General features: G+C 42.5%; 1 protein-coding gene across 6 annotated transcripts in view; it reads right to left on the bottom strand.

The window, feature by feature from the left end:
* Positions 1-67: 67 nt before the first annotated feature.
* The window catches only part of kcnc3a (potassium voltage-gated channel, Shaw-related subfamily, member 3a), a 122,627-nt gene continuing 104,367 nt past the window's right edge, over positions 68-18,327 (bottom strand). For 2 of the 6 annotated variants that reach the window (XM_072693323.1, XM_072693324.1), the window contains one exon: positions 16,163-16,484. In XM_072693323.1, the coding sequence (XP_072549424.1) occupies positions 16,321-16,484 (164 nt within the window). In that variant the 3' untranslated portion in view covers positions 16,163-16,320. Of the gene's footprint in view, positions 4,738-7,005; positions 13,879-16,162; positions 16,485-18,327 lie in introns of those variants that run through there. The other 4 variants (XR_011980682.1, XR_011980681.1, XM_072693326.1 and 1 more) reach the window with 4 other exon arrangements.

The following is an 18,327-nucleotide window of genomic DNA, read 5'->3' as shown; positions in this document are numbered from 1 at the left end:
TTTGAGTAAACAGTGTCGCTCTGGATACGATGTTCCCACCGAAGAAAGAAAGACAGCTGGACACGTGTTGAAAATTTTGGCATGAGCTTTTATTATTTTTATTGAATTTTTATAGGCTTTTCTTTTTAAATGGAACTTTCATTTTTTCCCTTTATTTTTGACCATTTGATGTTTATTTTTTTCCTATTTGTAATGAAGAAGACTTTATCAGGTAGGTTAGCATTCACCTTCAAACATTCATACCTTTATTAGTATAATGTTTTAAGTCTCAGTTTTATCTCAAACTGTTCAATTATTACAGTTTATTCATTTTTTATTTTTACATGTTTCAAAAATATAAAAGTTAAATAATAAACATTCCATTGAAATATATTTTATACACTTCTGTTGTTTTTTTTTCTTTTTGTATTGACATTAAAATTGTGTCCAGCATCGGTCTTAATAGCATCAACCGTCCGTTGTTTTAGTAACCATCTTTTTCTCTCCGTTTTCTCTTTGTCTCAACGGTCAGCAGTCAGGGTGGGCCACTAACAACGGATCTCCCAGCTGCAGTGGCATAGACATTAATATTTCTCGAGATTTTAGTCATACAGTAATGGAAGTGCATGAAGTGAACCGTCCCGATTTGAACGATTCGACTCTCGAACTGAATGAAACTGCAGAGCAGAGTCGAGCAGGCGACCAACCTTAAAGTGCAATGTCTTTATATCCCTACGTCTGTATATTAACATAAATACATATACTGTCTAGAATCATGGCGTGAAGTGCAGTTTAGATGAAGAATAGAAAATGCTCAATGAGTTCAAGTAGCAGCTATGCTCACAGGCGTTTCACAGCTGGTTCCAGCAACTTTCTGGACAGCACTGGCCGCCATTCTTGCTCGATGTCCTGTAGAATAAACCGCTAATAACTGCGCTCGCTTCATCGGAATGGCGAGTCACTGATTCACTGATTCACTCATTAAGTCATTATTCCACCTCAGCCAAATCTAAGCGGGAGACAGACAGAGGGTCCGGGAGAAGAAGATGGTTACCTCATTCTGACCATTCGCAAATAAGTTAAAGTCTTCTTTTTATCCCATGCATGCAGTATAATTCAACTTCAAACAATATGATAGAAAAACACAAGAACAAGGGATGCAAAAGAGCTTCTTTCTCAAAAATAGAGAAGGACACGGGAGCCGAGGAGAGGGGGATGAGGAGGAGGAGGAGGAGGAAGAGGAGGAGAAGGAATGCATACAGGAAAGAGAGAAAGAGTGAAGACTGATTCTGGCTTTGTTCTGATCCTCTCTGATATGTTCTGATATTTGGGTTTCAAGTAAAAGTTATGCAAGTGTTGAGCTGTCAGTCATCTGGAGGGGGGGCGGGGTGGTGGGGGGGGGAGTGGTCTTACTACTCTGCACCTCCGAGTTAAGCCCGATCAGAAGAAGCTCAGTCGGACAGCTACGCAAAAACACACGCACGCGAACATGACGTAGGCTCGTTCGAAGCTTCGCTCGTTGGCATGGCTAAACGCAAAAAAAAGTCGCGGATGCAATCTCTCAGGCACACCGGATATTCCGACTCGTTGTGAACGGGATGAAATCTGAGAGCGGGGTGGGAATCGCACCAAATTATTGCTTCGGCTGAATGGCATCAACGATCGGATATTCTCATATGACTGGAAACAGTCTTTTCTCCATAGGACGCCCTTCCTAAGAGGTGCTTGCCTCGTCCACCCTTCAACAAATCGCCCGCTCTGTGAGACGCAATGCCTGGCGTCCTTCTTGGTTTTTTTAGGCCCAGTATCCCATGGAATGCTTCCCCTTTCCGCTACATGCGGCAATATGTGTCAAAAGCAATATGTGTTTCTATGGAGAAAGAAGAAGGTGGGAGGCTCACGGTAGGCCTGAGGAAGGCCTGAAGAAGCGAGGATGAGAGAACATAGCTAAACGGTGGACTCCTGCTCAGCTGCCCCCAGCGTTCCAGTCTCTGCTGACCCGCTGCTTTGGTTAACGGCCGCTCCGTTTTGTGTAGCCCTTTTTTGGCTGGACCTACGCTCTCGTCTGACCTTGTCTGGGATGTAGTCGCCTGTGTACTTCTACTGGCCTGAGTATGCTGCCTCGGTGAGTGACGTGTCTTGCAACAGTCTTGCATAGGTACGGAAGTTACTCAACTCAGTTCCCAACCTGGCCTGATCCTGCTTGACGCATAGGGATGAAGAGCGTTTGGCGACTGTTGAAGAACGTCGGGATTTTCAACCGATTTCGGAACGTGTATAAGGTACAACCTGCTCTCAACTGGAATAAGCCACCATTGGCTTTTGTTCAGCCTCATTCTTTGCTCTATCGAGCCACCTGTATTGAAAAAGCCCCGTATTACATCCGTCACCATCTGGAGGATATTGGCCTTAAACCAAGGAGCTGCTAAGGAAGACTTGAAAAGCACCTTTCGTATCTTGGCTCAATCCACCAGTGGATGCTCTGACTGCACTGTAATATGGTCTTTATTAATGAGTCACAACTAAGGAATGCTTACTTTAATCGACACCTGCTTCAGATGTTTATGGTCTCGCCGAAAGCCAGAAGCACCCAAGGCCCGATCTCTGCGACTTGTTCGAAATTGCATTGCTCTTACACACCTACTGCTACTATCAGTGTGTTCTCCTGAGAACCTGTGGGTCGAGGTGAGTGCTTCACCATCTAGGAAGGACCTCTTGGGATCTGCCTGCGCCCCCAACAGCTGGACGGAAAATGACAAACACAAAAACTGTGACTGTGACAAACACATTCAGAAGGCTGTTCGTTTCATGAAGAGATAGGATGCAATGATCTGCAGTTACAACCCAAGACCCAAGTTACAACTCTTGACACACTGACTGGAGGATCTCCAGAAGCCACCCGAGACCCTCGCGCACCACACCTATGAGCTTTAGGCCCTCCAAAGCAGCTGCACTGCGACACAGGCCCACCACAGGAGGATGTAATGTCCGTCACGGACTGCAGGCGTCAGCGGCAGAACAAAGAAGTCAGGAGAGCTGGAGAGCAGGGAGGGGCAGAGAGAGTGGAGAAGGGACACAGCTGGAGTCGTAGAAGGAACAGTTGCAATGGTAAAATCTCACCAATCAGCTTAGAGATTTGGTTGGGGTATCTTCTATCTAATAAAGCATAGTTCTGACTGTATCTTGCAATCCTATATCATTTTTTTTTCTCCGTTCTTCTTTTTTTTCATTTTTTGTATTAAAAAACAAAATATAGAACATCTTTTTTTAAATACATTTGTTTGTTTGTTTTTTTTTACCCTAAATTTTGTTGCATATCACATAAATCTGTATTGTTTCCCCATGATTTTGCTCTTGAATAATTCCAAGCCCTCTTTTTGGGGGGTCGGGGGGCTTGCAGAAGTCGAGTCATGCAGTTTAGTCATGCTGGTAAACAAAGTCAGAAAAATGCATTTTTCAATTTTCATTCTTTTCATTTCTTGTTGATTTTTTTTTCTTCTTCGTAAATGTTTAGTTCAAAGTTCACCCAGCCTTCCCGAAAAACCCCCTCCGTCCTTCCTTCTGCAGGTTCCGAGACCACTGCCTTGATGCGAACAACGCCGTTTTTGTCCTCTTTCCCCAGGTGATCTGCATTGTCCCGTCTGCACCGACCCTGGCTGATGTTCCACCCAGCATTCCTCCATCGGTACGAAGGAAGCTGTCAGGCCATTCGCAGGAGTCTGCTCCTTCGGAAACATCTCAGGTTTCTCCATCCTGACCGTTGTGTTCTGTACTCTCCTCCCTCTGCTTTAATTCCTACGTTGTTTTGTTTGTTTGTTTGTTTTTTTTCATTTCTTTCATGCCATGCAGTTCATCTACAGAGGAGGAGAAACACTGAGATGTGGAGGGGGCATTGGGGTGGGAAGAGAGTAAGAGAAAGGCCGAGAGAAGAAAGACAGAAAGAGAGGCGGAGGTTCCTTCTCGTGCAGTGCTCGCAGTCAGAGGGTCTTTTGGGGGACCGACCGGTCTGATGGACAGTGCAAGTGGGATCCTTCAGGATGTTTCAAGATTGTCCATGGAGGTGGACCAAGCTAGCACACTGTCCTGAATGGATGGAAGGTTGGAAGGATGGAAGGATGGATGGATGAAGGTAACGGTGGCCTGCTGGTTTGGCTTTTTGAAAAGCAAGCAAGCTATTATCCTTTGCTCTTCAAATTCCAGAGTGGTACAGGCCTTAGCTTGGGTGCTAGGCTAAGATGTGAAAGGAGCCAATGGGAAACATACAGTTTCTTACAGTGGTCCATTTGTTATTATTATTATTATTATTATTATTATTTTTAATCTTCCGCCCAGTTCTACTCACTCACAGAGCCTGGTCAGGCTTGCTGAAACGTAAAAGTCCAGAGGTGTACTGATGTCGATCTGCATGCGGATAAGCACAGCTGAGCTGGACTGAAACCGCGATCCCGTCTGGAAGAACGTGCAAAGTCCCACATCTTCCAGGAGTCGCCGCGGCCGTGCTTGGGGCGATCCAGTCCGAGGTAGCGTCGATGAGTGGAGAGATGAGCGATCTGGTTGTCTCTCTGTCCGGTTGTCTCTGTTTTTTTTAACGAGCACCACACCCATCCTCCTTCTATCTCTTTTCCCCGCGAGTTCTCTCAGTCTCTTGGTGACTCTGGAGGTGGCCTCTGGATTTGCTATGCTGTGTGAGTGGGAAGGGAGGTGGGGAAGGGGGGGAGTCTTCTTTAGGGGGAAAGAGGTCAGTTCAGAAACTCAGCACTGTGGGAGAGAAAGAGAGAGAGTAGGGAGACGGAGAAGAGAGAAATCAGAGGCAGGAAAATAGAGACACTGAAACATTGATTTCAAGCTTCATTGAAGCCATTAAACTGGAAAAGCCAGAGAGCGGGAAGCCAAAGACACAGCACATGTTCACTCTTCACATGGATAGAGCTGATTTGTTGAAGTCGCATCGTCCAAAATCTGGGTGAAACAACGTAAAACCAACTCAAAACTCTTCATGAGAAAGCCCACCTTGAAGGAGAATTCCATCGGTTCATCCGAGGTCCTGCATAGGTCAGTCTCGGAGATGGAGACGGAGTCAATCGGAGCGGGGTCTGGGGTGAGATGGGTCACTGCGGAGAAGCTTACTGACCCTCACTGAACTCTTTACAGTGGTAGTGACAGGAACCAGGGGCCACCTGCAAACCTGCAAACCGTTGCTGTCTCCAAAAACCTTGTATCTCCATTGTTTTGTATCATTTTTCACTTTGACATGATGTGAATCTGGCAGCCGTTCTTTACGTTGAGTCACAATTTCATGACGACGGGACCAATAGAAATGCTCCAAAATGACCTTCCATTAAAAGTTACGAAGGTTTTTACCTTCTTCTGTAAAGCCGCCAGTTTGGAGATACAATTATTTTGCATGACAGCAGCGAAATGCAGCTATTTTATTAGTTGCCTAAACTAACAATCAGCCTACACTATAAGGACAAAAGTATTGGGACACTGCTCGTTCACTGTTTCTTTTGAAATCAAGGGTGTTAAAAAGAGCTGATCCTGCTTTTGTTGGAGTAACAGTCTCTACTGTCCAGAGAAGAAGGCTTTCTACTAGACTTTGGAGGAGGAGCATTGCTGTGAAGATTTGATTGAATTCAGTGACAAGAGTTAGTTAGTGAGGTCAGGATGTTGGATGATCACCACCCCACCTCATCATCCCCAACTCCCACACTCAGTACACCAAAAGTACTGGATGGAGCCCTTACACCATTCCAGAGAACACAGTAGTTTCACTGCTCCACAGCTCCTCAATGCTGGGGGGCTTTAGACCCCTCTACTAGCCCAAGCCTGGCATTAGGCATCTGCTCCAGAGAGTCCTATTCTATTGGCAGTGCTTCTCTACAGGGCCTAGACAAGCTATGTGTGTATGTGTGTCGGCAATGGGTGCAACTTAAAGTAGCTGAATGCATTCATTAGAAGAGGTGTCCATAAATATTTGGACATGCAGCTTTTAATGTCTTTAAAAACGACATCTGCTTCCCATCACGCCAACAGTTCCACGCCAGACCACCGACTCCGAAAGCCTTCGTTTCCACCTCGATGACTTAGTTATGCACATTTTTGAAAAGCCGGTGGGGTTCCCCTTTAACATGCGCACGACAAAGCAAAATAATAATAATAATAAAAAAAGCTTCGTACTGTAAATGTTAGGAACACTCACAGAAGCCTGTTTGATTAGCACACACACTGAAACACACACATGCATGGAACTCAAAAAAACCTTCCACACATCTGTGTGCGCATCCTCACACACAGAAACACACACACACACACACACACACACACACATACATACACGCAGCTCATACACTCTCTAATGAGAGTTCCAGTCTTGGAAGGCCACAAGATCTGCTCGACAGGGGGTTTGACCAAGCGTGGTTGACTGTCTTTGCTTTTCTTAAACCCCCCCGAAAGAAAGAGGCTCACTGATTAGACAAAATTGGACAGAATGATTGGCATCTCGCAGGACTAGAGGCCTCTAGGACTGACCGGAAGAGAAGCAAAGGCTCAGTGAAGCCCCTTGACGCCGACAACGAAAAGGGTGCGTCCCAAAAAGGACTCCCTATTCCCTATGAAGTGCCCTTACTCTGTATGGCTTTGGTTTTTGGACTGTTTGGGTTGTTGTTTTTTTGTTTGTTTGTTTGTTTTTGTTGTTTTGTTTGGTTTTTTGGACTGAATGCAGAGCTTCTGCTGCCCACAGCATAGGGAATAGAGAAAGGAGTGCAGTGTTTGAGACACAGCGAGTGGGAAAGGAATGACACACAGCGAGGAGATGTGAGAACAGCAGGAAACCAAACAAATCTCGATATAATCAAATGAAAAATACACCAAAATCAAACCAAAGAACCAAACCCAAAAGGTTCACACAAAACACGGAAGCACACAGTCGAGCACGGTACATGGAGAGACACAGAGCAGGGAACACACTCTCTCTCTCTCACACACACACACACACACACACACACAACACCAAACACACATCCTTACACTGAGAAGCGAGCAGCTTCCTTCCTTCCTTCCTCCTCTCTTTTTCTTTCCTTTCGCTCCTTCCTGTCTTCCCCAAACTGTCCTCCTGTTCTCGGGCGGCCTTTCTTCCTCTCTGTCGACAATCCTCTTTCAACACACACCCGTCTTTTCTTTTTTTCCTCACACACATATCACAAATCTGTCCATCTGCCTCTCACTCTTTCAGCTCTCGCGCTTCAGTCCTGAGCGTGTGCGCGACGGCTGTGATCCAGAGTTTCAGGTTCTGACAAACTGCTTGATTTGACTGGGTTGCTTTTTCTCGATTGTTATCCAGGACATTTTGGTGGTCATTCGGAAGCAGTTGTTTAGAGATTGTAATAAAAGTCGATAATAAACAAACAAACATAAATAAATAAAAATAAATAAAAGAAAGGAAGCAGTAAAATGGCTGCAGATCTGACGGTGAGGGGGTGATGGGAGAAGAGTGATGGGGAAATCAGAAGCACAAGGACGCCGCGGGGCGAAAGGAAGACTCTCTGGTTTTGTTTTGGTGATGAGGATGAAAATAAACAACAAACAAACAAACAAACAAACAAACAAACATCACATTCAGATTTTTCAAGTGCACATGCTGAGACAGAAAACCCATCTTTTCATTCGTTTCACATCCTTTCCTCCCTCGCTCTCTCTCTCGCTCTCTCTCTCTCTCTACATATATATATATATATTTATTATTTTTTATTATTCTGAATGACATCTTTTTTTGGAAGCACTGGTAAAGACCCACAAAGAGAGAGAGAGATATACCTGAGTTGTGACAGGGGAGGAATATAGGTTCACAAGAGACAGAGAGGAGTATGGGTAATGGAGTTCGACCGGCCACACCGTACTGGGTACCCTGTTTTAACGGTCGCGTGTCGCTCTGCGAACAAGGAGCAACAAAAGCACGAGGTTCTTCACTGCTTTGCAAAAGCTGATACCTCCCACAGCAACGCGAGACATCATCTAAAGTCTGGTCGATATATCTAACGAGTGATTTTAGCTACTGGACTGTTCCCCTGGCAGATCATGTTGGTTTTTTATACAATTATTTCTCAAAACAAGCAAAATAAGAAATCAATAATCAATTCTGTCTGGATATGCCAGCAGTCCCAGTCATATTCCACTAGAATAAGACCATTTCCACAGATAAAATGATGTAAAACAAGCACAAACCTTTAGATAGAAATTGAACAATGTTGCACAATGAGAAATAATTATTCGGAGAAATATTCGATTAATATTAGATTCGATTATTTATATGACTTTATTTGTGATCTCATTTGCTGTTTACACTTAATATTTCTCAAGATGGATTGCTATGTTTACTGTTTAACTTGTGTACTTGTTTTTGGTAATGTTATCTAATGAAATGACAGTATTTATTTATTTAAATTATTTATTAATTTATTTAATTTCTCTTTATTTACTTTTTTTAATCATGCACTTTTATTTTAAGAAAAAAAATATATTTTTGCTTACTTTTGAGAAATAATGCAGGTAGTTTTGCTTGTTTTAGGAATGAAATATTTCTCCTTACTTTCACAACATTATGCAGATAGTTTTGCTTTTTAAAGAAATTACTTTCAAGAATTTATGCAGGTAGTTTTGCTTATTACGAGAAAAAATTTTTGCTATTTCTGCTTACATTCAAGAAATTAATCACATAGTTTTATGTGTTTAAGGAAAAAATAAGATATTTATGTTTACCTTCACAACATTATACAGACAGTTTTGCTTTTATAGGAAATATGCAGTTATTTCTGCTTACTTTCAGAAACTTGTGCAGGAAATTTTGCTTGTTTTGAGACATTTTTGCTACTTCTGCTTACCTTCAAGAAAAAAAGCAGGTATTTTTACGTGTTTTAAGAAAAAAATAAGACATTTCTGTTCACCTTCATAACATTATACCGACAGTTTTGCTTTTATCAGAAAAGTGTGGATTTGTAGACAAGAAATTACACAGTTAAGGTAAAATGACGTTTCCAGCATTTGTCTGATGCTTTGTCTTATTGCCTAATGATTCTTATTGGTGTAGTGTGGCACCACCCAGACAGGGAGTCGAACCCTAGTCTGTCACAGGGAATGCGGTGATACGCTACATGAATCACATTTATCTGCCAATGGAATTTCAAAACAAGCCCAGTTCAGCAGCTAAAACCAAAATGTCTACTAAAATCACGTAATTATAAGGTATAAGGATATCAGGTATATCGACTAACTTCAGTATGATACGAGCTCCTGTGTAGCAACTGGTTTCTGCACATTACATTCACTACTAGCGGCTACATACGCGGTTACGGCCGTCCTGGGACTCGCTAAACCCAAGCTAACTAGACATGGCCCTCCTCTTTCCTGCGAGGGGATGACGAGTTGTTTCCTCCTGCTCTGCCCAGACCTAGCTCTACCCCTGGGAAGTATAGCTAATATATGCATATAGAAAAACCACAAGATGCACAAGGATGCAGCACTAAGCATTCCAGTAGTATGCGAGGCAACATGCACTGCTGAAGGCAGTAGTAGCATTATTATTATTATCACCATCATCGTCAACATCGCCATCATTGCCGTTTACCCTCCCCCTCTACAGATGGTGACGTTCCCTGGCTAAAAAAACAAACAAAAAAAAAAGAAAGAGAACGTACAGTAGCTGGCTGACGTCTCTGACGACTCCCAACTCCAACTGAGTGCTTAAATGGTCCTTGAATGGTCAGGCCTACTGACCTCAGGACAGGTAAACATTCAGGACTTCCACTAAAGTGACCGACGTTTATCTACTACTCTAAGACAGCACTTGCTACATCAATTTACCCCTCGATAAAAAGCTCGAGTGATTCCGCTACTAGTATCCCAAGGGCGCCGAGGGGAACCGCCTCCCCCCCGCCGACATGGATAAAGAGGTGTGTATCAGGTGTTCACACGTGATACAGCCATCTGTTTCTCCGCATGCTGGAGAAAGAACAGAACTGGGTGGGATGGTAACAGGTGGAAGGACAGACGAGTGCACGAAGATCAGGAAACGATGACCGACAGTGAGACTACTACAGCATTGGGGGTCAGTAGAGGAAGGGGTTGGGGTCGTTTGGGAATGCATACGTGAAAGGAGTGGAGTTTTCTGTTCTAGATTAGTTCACAGTTACAGCTTCTTTTTGCATATATCTGATAAGCACGGGGCTTTCAGAATAGTTCTCTGTGAAAAGATGAAAAAAAAGAATAAATCATGAAATGGTTACAAGACCATTAAATACTAACAGAAAAAAAATGAAATAAAAACACAGCATGTTTACAGAGTTCAGTCATACCCCAACAAAACCTTGTTCAGATAACCCCGCCCACCCAGGATTTACAGTTACAATGGTCTCTGCCACCCAGTAGCATCTTAGCATGCAGGACTAAGCCCCACCCCTTCAGCAGTTTAGTCAGAACAGCACAGGGATTGGTACCAAAACACCAATCGTTTCCCTTCGTTTTTCAAAAAACCTCAGACATGCAAATCAACAACACATGTATGTGCATATGAATATTCATACATCCATATGTACACACCCATATGAATATACACATACATAAAGCTTTAGAGAAAACCAGTTTCAGTGTTCTTATCAAAACATACTTCTTAAGGATCATATAGACATATTCCTTATTGCTCGCAAAGGGAAATAAATTAAAAAAGAAGAAGAAGAAGAAGAAAAAAACCCAAAACAACCAAAACATGCATTCATGAAATACAAAGTCATTCTTTAAAACTGTACACATGGTTGAGACCTGACGTAGGCCTGAGTTATCATCCTCTTACGCAGAACGCACAAAGCGGTGATGGGGACAGGGGGGAAGGAGGGATGAAGTGGACGAAGGGAGGAGAAACAGAGAGAGAGCGGATATGGTTTGTGAGATCAACCTGAATGGCAGGGATGCACCGCAAAAATGATACATTAGCAAAAACATCTTAAATCTACTCGATAAAATCCTTAATATTTCGGATTGGGGTTGAGATAGCTGTATGATTTCATCCTATTTCTACAAGATTTTTATACTTGTTTTAAGTCATTAAATCTAGAATAAAGATTCTGCTGGCAAAAACTGAAATATTGTTTGGGGAAAAATATTTTTTCTTTTAAGCATTATTTCTTACGCCAAGCCTGAATATCTGCCAATAAGACAATATTTTTTTTTAAAACAAATGACTTAAATTATGTTAAACACACTGTAAGTTAGTTAAATGTAATTTGTTTCAGTAAAAAAGTCGTTTTATCTAGTGAATTTTTATCTTTTTGGGAGAAAATTTTGCTTTTTTCAATCAGTTTCACAATATTTCTAGAACAACTGACATAAAACATGGTAAAAACATCCCAAAGTAAGTTCAATTTAGTGTAAAGATTTAGTGTAGTAATTTTATCTAGTGAAATTCTTTTTTTTGGCAGATAATTTAGGTTCTTTCAGAGCATAAGTTCTTGAGCTTTATAGAAATCAAATGGAAACAGTCTAAAGGTAAGTTAAATATAATTAATCTAGTCAAACAAGTCAATTTATCAAGTAAAACTTATTTTTGGAAAATTATTTTGCTTCTTTTAAGTATTATTTCTTGAACCAAGCCTGGATATCTGCCAATAAGACAACATTTATAAACCAAATGACTTAAAACATCCTAAAGTATCATGAAAAAGGTATTTTTATCTAGTAAAATTCTCATATTTTTGCCAGATAATTTAGCTTCTTACAATGACAGTTCCTTAAAACAAGTTCTGAAAGCAAGTTGAATGTAATTTCATCTTTAAAGAAAAAGTCTTTTGTGCAAATAATTTTGCTTCTTTTCATCACAATTCCTGAAAACAACCCAAAGTACCTACCAGCAGAATAATATTAATGACATTTACAAGCAAGCTGAATAAAAAAACATTACTATATGTATAACTATACTGACTTAAGATGTTTTGACTTGCCAAGACATCATTTTCTTGCAGTGTGTGATTAGCTACACCGCTAACTACAAGTTTCCCTCTTTCATCTCTACTCTCTCTTTCTTTCCTCACGTTTTAGCTTCAGCTTTTTAAACTACTCTTACTGCAGTGGAAGCACTAGAATGTGCCGCCCTTAACATCTAAAAGTACTTATATATTAGATTGAAAAGAAAGAAAAAAAACAACATAAAAAAACATGGAGAATCGCAAAGATGATCCTCAACCAGATGAATGCTCAGACCTGTCTCGCACTGCTCTAAGGCCTTCACTGCACCTACGAATTAAAGCTAAATGAGACAGCGGTCCAGTTTCAGATCAAGTGCAGCTCCACTGACGTGCATAAGACACTGCAGATGGGGATGATCTATGAGCCTGAGGTTTATTCTTAAAGAAGAATGTGCAGGTAATGTTCAGTGCAGTCTGCCTTTTGCCTTTCCGAGTAAAAGACTACATACATTCAGTCCTGAAGTCTCTACTGAGTAGTGCTGCGGAGATAAGCGTTAGTTTCCTTTCATTCCACTCTCTGTTTCTTTGTATATAAGAGGGGAATGAGAGGGAGGAGGAGAGGACGTACAGTAAAAGGTGGAACAGTGAGAAATGTGAAATAATAGAAAAGCATCAATGCATTTCCTATATCAGCGTAATGGCTTAGATATTAACACTGCAAAAAAAATAATGTATTAGTAATTAGAATCTTATAAAATATACTGAATTTGAGATTATGGTGGTAATATGATCAGATTTATTCACTTATATGAGCTGATTTAGGAGATTTTATGTACTAAAATGTCTTATTCTATTGGATATTTCTGATTAATGCAAGAAATATTGTACTGTAATTATATCTACTGTACTTATTGTCTATGAACCTTGTCTACTGTCCTTGTACTAATGTCTCATGTCCTTTATCTACTACTGCACTGGAGAGTGAGCCTAACAGTGTTTCCCTGTACTTTTCAACCCTGTATTAAGTATAATGACAATAAAACTGAATTGAATTGAACTGAACTGAAATTACAGATAACTTATCTTTTCTCAAGAATTAATGCTTGAAACAAGCAGAATGATCTGCCAGTGGAAGAGTAAGACACTTTCAGTGGATAAAATGACTTAAAACCAGTGAAAATAAGTCAGACTATAACAAGGAGAAACGTAAAAGGAGAAATATCTGATTTGTCGATTAGATTTAAGAGGATTTCACCGCCTACGCTGTTAAACGTATGAGTTAAAACTGTGGAGGAACCTCTTAAGGTGCTTTGAGGAACCTTGAAGGACCTTTTTCTTCTAAAAACCTTTTCTCAAAGAGGTTCCCCCATAGTAGCCTTCAAAAGTTCCTCAAGGAACAGTGTAGGACATCGTTTTTTGCAGTGTGTGCATACTCAACTAATGCATGATATAACTGATATAGCTCAGGTACCTCACAGGTGAAGGTGACATGGGATGGCAACAATGGTAAACTGGAGCACAGAAAAGATTTCGCAAGATGGAAGATGACCAAAAATGTCTTTACAATCACAATCAAAGCGAGCAGCGCTACTGGCATCTACATTGTTCAGTACAGGTTCAGTATTCTCTTCACATTCTTTCAAATGGAGAAACAGAGAAAACCGGAGGAAAGAAAAGCTTGGGAAGCTGCCATTACAGTGAAGGTTTCACTAAAGAGTGTGGACACAGTCTTGGATCTGAGCACCACAGTCACAGATGTGCCACAGATCAATGTGATCAAAATACATCTCTCTCTCTCACTCTCTCTCTCTCTCTCTCTCACACTGTCTATCTCTCTGTAAATTTGCATCTCGGCACATTTCGTTTGCATTTAGCGATCCTTTCTTTTCTTTTTTTTGTTTTTCTTCTCCTACTGACCGCTGTCAGTCCAGCATCCATTCAACGTTCCCTCCTTTTTTTTATCGGAACGGGAAGATCAGCATCCAAGAGACAGAGCAGGTCAAAAAAGGGGGGAAAAGGGGGAAAAACAGGGAAAGGAAAGAAATAAAGGAATCAAAGAGGAAACTTAAAGAACTGAACTCAAACGTTACTGCATTCAAATGATCAGAATCACAGTATACAGGGGATGGTTGGCCTTAATGAGGGGATAAACAATGGCGATGAGGATGAGGAGGTGTAGGAAGAAGAGAAAAGAATCCAGCCTGATGTTTGAGTTTTTTTTGTGAACCCTAGAGGCCACTGTCCAGTTCACCACGAGGGTAGGAGCTCAGCTTCGCTCTTGATATGTCGTATTTACGCGCAAGTGATCAAGGAAAAGGTTGTAGAGTAAGACATTTCCCTCATGCACTAGTCTATAAAAGGGGGGAGGGGGGGTCCTGAAGCAGTGCAGAAGGTGGTAGGCCCTTGATAAGGTGGCTCCTCCTTTTTTTTCTGGATCTCTCTCTGTCCACACCACCGGTCGCCTTCCTGCGGTTCTTGCGGAGGAGGGCCAATCCAAGTCTCGATGCAGTCTTGAAACGAAAGAGCTAAACAGCAGATTTTAGAGTTATCTACCTGATGTCCAATAAGGTCCTCCCAGATTGGACGGATGGATGTCCGCCCAAAACCCACCCGCGGTCCCCTATCTACAGTCCCTATTGCCTAATAGAAAAATAGTCAGCTTACATGTCCATGTGTCGCTTCTTTTTTAGTAGTATTCTTTTTTTATATATATATAGACTGGACCTTTTTATCCTCAGGGTGTTTTAAGTGGCCAGTGCCAGCTTCTCTGATGCGGTCGTAAAGTCCGTAGAGTCCGTATTGCACAAAAAACAAAAACGACTGAAGCGCTTTCCATTGTCCTCAATACTAATTATGATAATGATAATAACAGTATCCACTCTGATAGAAAAAGGAAAATGTGTATGAGGCTGCAATATAATAAGAAGTGTCCTTGTGTTTGTGTGTGGGTGGTTGAACAACCAAAAATGGGAACTTATCAGCGTGGATCATCGTACACTAACAAAGTATGCTAAATGTCATATTAGACGTTTCCTTAAGACTACCATGTCCTTCGCTGACTGATTAAAGGGGGGGTTTTCCTTTACTTGGTTCTTTATTTATGCACTACTTGTTTAAACTCTGTGGTTTATTCTCACATGCACTACGACTACTGAAGGTTTTCTAAGGCCTGCGCACTGCATCATTCCAAGCTTTGCTACCAGGCGAGTTCGCTTCAAGGCCTACAGTGGTGCATCAGAAGGACTCCCAGGTTCTGTACTTCTGTACTTCACTCGGTGAGTAAGTCTACTGCATCATGATCTATATTCTATACAATAACCAACAAACGGGCAAGGGAAGTCTTCTGTCTACGGTCAGCTCACTAAGTGGGTAAATGTTCTTACCATGTAAATAACCTAGAGAAGGCCCATCACTGACCGATGACCAGTGGTGGCTTTCTATCGCGATGGTGTATATAGTTTGGATAAGGCATAATACTGCTGCGGTAAAACAGCACATACTTCTTTATAGTTGCCAGTCAGAAATATTGCCTGAAGCTTAATGTGTATGACAGTTCAGTTACTGAGAAAGCTCTGCTGAATCTTATCTTAAATTGCTTTAGCACTTAAGAGTCAGGAACACCATTCCCAAACCCACTTTGAGGCATGATACAGAGTGAACATTGTGTTCTTTAACCCACTACTCAACCCGACCCTACTAACCCAGCCCAATCTGACCTTACTCATCTAATTAGGCCCAAATCAACCCACTCTTACTAACTCAACTCAATATAACCCAACCCTACTAGCCTAATTCAGCCCAGTTCAACCCAGCCCAACCCTGCTAACCCAAGTCATTCCAATCCAATCCCACTAATCCCATCCCAACCCAACCCAATCCTCTTAACTCAACCCAATCCAACCCTACCAGCCTAATTCAGCCCAAATGTATCCAAGACTACTAACCTAACTCTACAAACCCAACTCAACCCTACTATCCCAAACCCAATCCAACCCTACCAGCCTAATTCAGCCTAATTCAACCCAGCCCAACCCTACTATCCCAAACCCAATCCAACCCTACCAGCCTAATTCAGCCTAATTCAACCCAGCCCAACCCTGCCAAACCAAGTCATTTCGATCCAATCCCACTGATCCAACCCACCCCAAACCAAACCAAAACAAAACCAACCAACCCAACCCAACCCCAAGCCAATTAAACCTACCCCAAATCAAACCCACCCCACCCCAGGCCAGTCTGAGCTTCTGCAACTGTGCTGCATTGTGAATAGTTATTATCATTATCACTGGTATTAATACTGTCGCCTCATGGTGCATTTGTGAAGTGTCTCTCAAGGTGTGTTTCCAGTTGGTGTGTGGTTTGTCTTTTCCTCTCCCCACCCCACTTCACTGTGCTACAAAATGGAAGGGATGGGTGAGCGGCAGCGACGGAGAGGGCCAGGGGATTCGTAGGGTTCATAGGGCGAGCTGTTGATGGGGGTAACCGGAGTCAATCGCAAGGGAGCCCCCGTCATCCCAGATATGTTATTCAGGCTTCGGGACTTCTCATAGCCAGTGGCTGGAGCGAGGGGAGGTGTTTTTAAGGCAGGTTTAATGGTTTATGTTGAATTATGGAGATGCACAGATGCAGTTGTAGTGGTTAGAGGTGGTTGATGGAGATGCCATAAAGGGTGAGCATCAGAGTGAAATGGGAGAGTGAGCGTTTCGGACGTTGAAAGTGGTTGTTAAGAGGTGGTCAGACGATTCCAAAAATAAGAACATGAGGAAAATAACAAATAAAGGGAGGGGGGGGGTGAAAATTTAAAATTAAATAAAACAGTGAAACAGATGGATATGAAACACAAAGGCAGACAAACAGACAGAGACAGACAGAGACAGAGACAAGGACAAAACAGGAAAATGAGAATTATGAAATATGTCATCAAATTTCTTCTCGTTTTCAAATGCCACAGCAGTATTTTTAAAAAAAGAGCTCCCACTAGTGGCAGCCGCATACAGTCGTGATGGAGGTAGAGCACTTGTGGAGCAGGTGGATGAAGCACCTGATGTGTAACTCGAGAAAACGGATTGTGAGTTCAAGAGAAAAAAAAACAACGAGTTTAGCATCCAGGTGTTTGATCCAGTCTCGGACATTCTGACACAACCGCACGGGTCAGACAGACAGACAGCAGCCGAAGAGCTCTGTCCAGTCAAAGCACTGAGGCAGGCAGCCCCATCCGGCGCTCTGGACCAGGTGAAGCTCCTTGTGTTTAACAAGCAATCCTTTCGGTAGTATTTTTAGGGATGGATGCTCAGTAGGTTAGACGCACTTTGGTGTATCTGCACATAAAGAGTCTGAAAGAACATGAGCTTCACGTGGCCCAAAAGCACCTGAGTACTTTCCTTCCACTTCCTTTCCCAGGCCAGCCATCATTTCTGCCTCTGTATTGATGATTTTACCTGGCAGACAGGAGCAAAGATGGAGTCACATCATCTTGTTCACAACTTGCTATTTTTTGGGGCACTTTTTTGGACTTGGATATCACAGGAAAGATGGGGAGTCATAGCAATAGCTTTCCTGAAGAAAACATTAAGATTTATTCATATTTAGGAATGCATCAATATGGGAGTCGATGCTGATCTCTGAGATTTTCAGTGTGGATATCCGGTCAATAATCAATGACAATCTATACAGCACTGTGCAGAAGGTGTAGGCACCGAAGCACATTACTTCAAAGCATTTCTCTCATCAATAAGAAAGTTTCCAAGGGCCCCAAGTGGCTCGATGTGGCCTAATGCGCTGCCACTATGGCCTGGGGGGTTGCAAGTATGAATCCCGAGCCAGGCTGCTTTGCCATCAGCAGCCGGAGTCTGAGAGTGCACTTGCAATTTGCCGTGCTCTCTCCGGGCGAATAGATGGCGCTCTAACCTCTCATCACTGCACAGGCATCTGGTAGATAGTGAGGCGGACCTAGGGACCAGTCTTCCTCTAAGCGTGTCGGCTGCCTGGCAATGCCACATTCACAAAGGTTTGAAAAGAGGCAGATCTTGTGAGCTAGTCTGAAGAACAGAGCTCGGTTCCTCCAGGTTTCTCCTGGACGCCCCCCAGTCCAGCCAGCACAGTGTGGAGGATGTGTTCAACTCCATCAGCAGCAGCAGCAGCTCACCTGATTTGTGTGTTGATCTGAGGAGAACTCTAAATAATACTAGACTCCATGAGGAGAACTTTGGAGATGTTCTAATGATATGAACACAGGGACGGAGAACCACTATAAGAAATTGGTGCTAAAAGCTTTTGCACAGTACTGTACATATGGATCAAGTGACCACTCTCCTGCTGCCTATATACACGAGTGTGTGCCTGGTACCAAAGCAGAGGGGTTGCTATCTGCCTGGGACATTGTGGGGTCAGGCTTGGCCTT

Source organism: Salminus brasiliensis, chromosome 12 (genome assembly GCF_030463535.1).
Source record: "Salminus brasiliensis chromosome 12, fSalBra1.hap2, whole genome shotgun sequence".
Classification (NCBI taxonomy): domain Eukaryota; kingdom Metazoa; phylum Chordata; class Actinopteri; order Characiformes; family Bryconidae; genus Salminus; species Salminus brasiliensis.
This window is presented reverse-complemented; position numbering and strand designations above follow the sequence as displayed.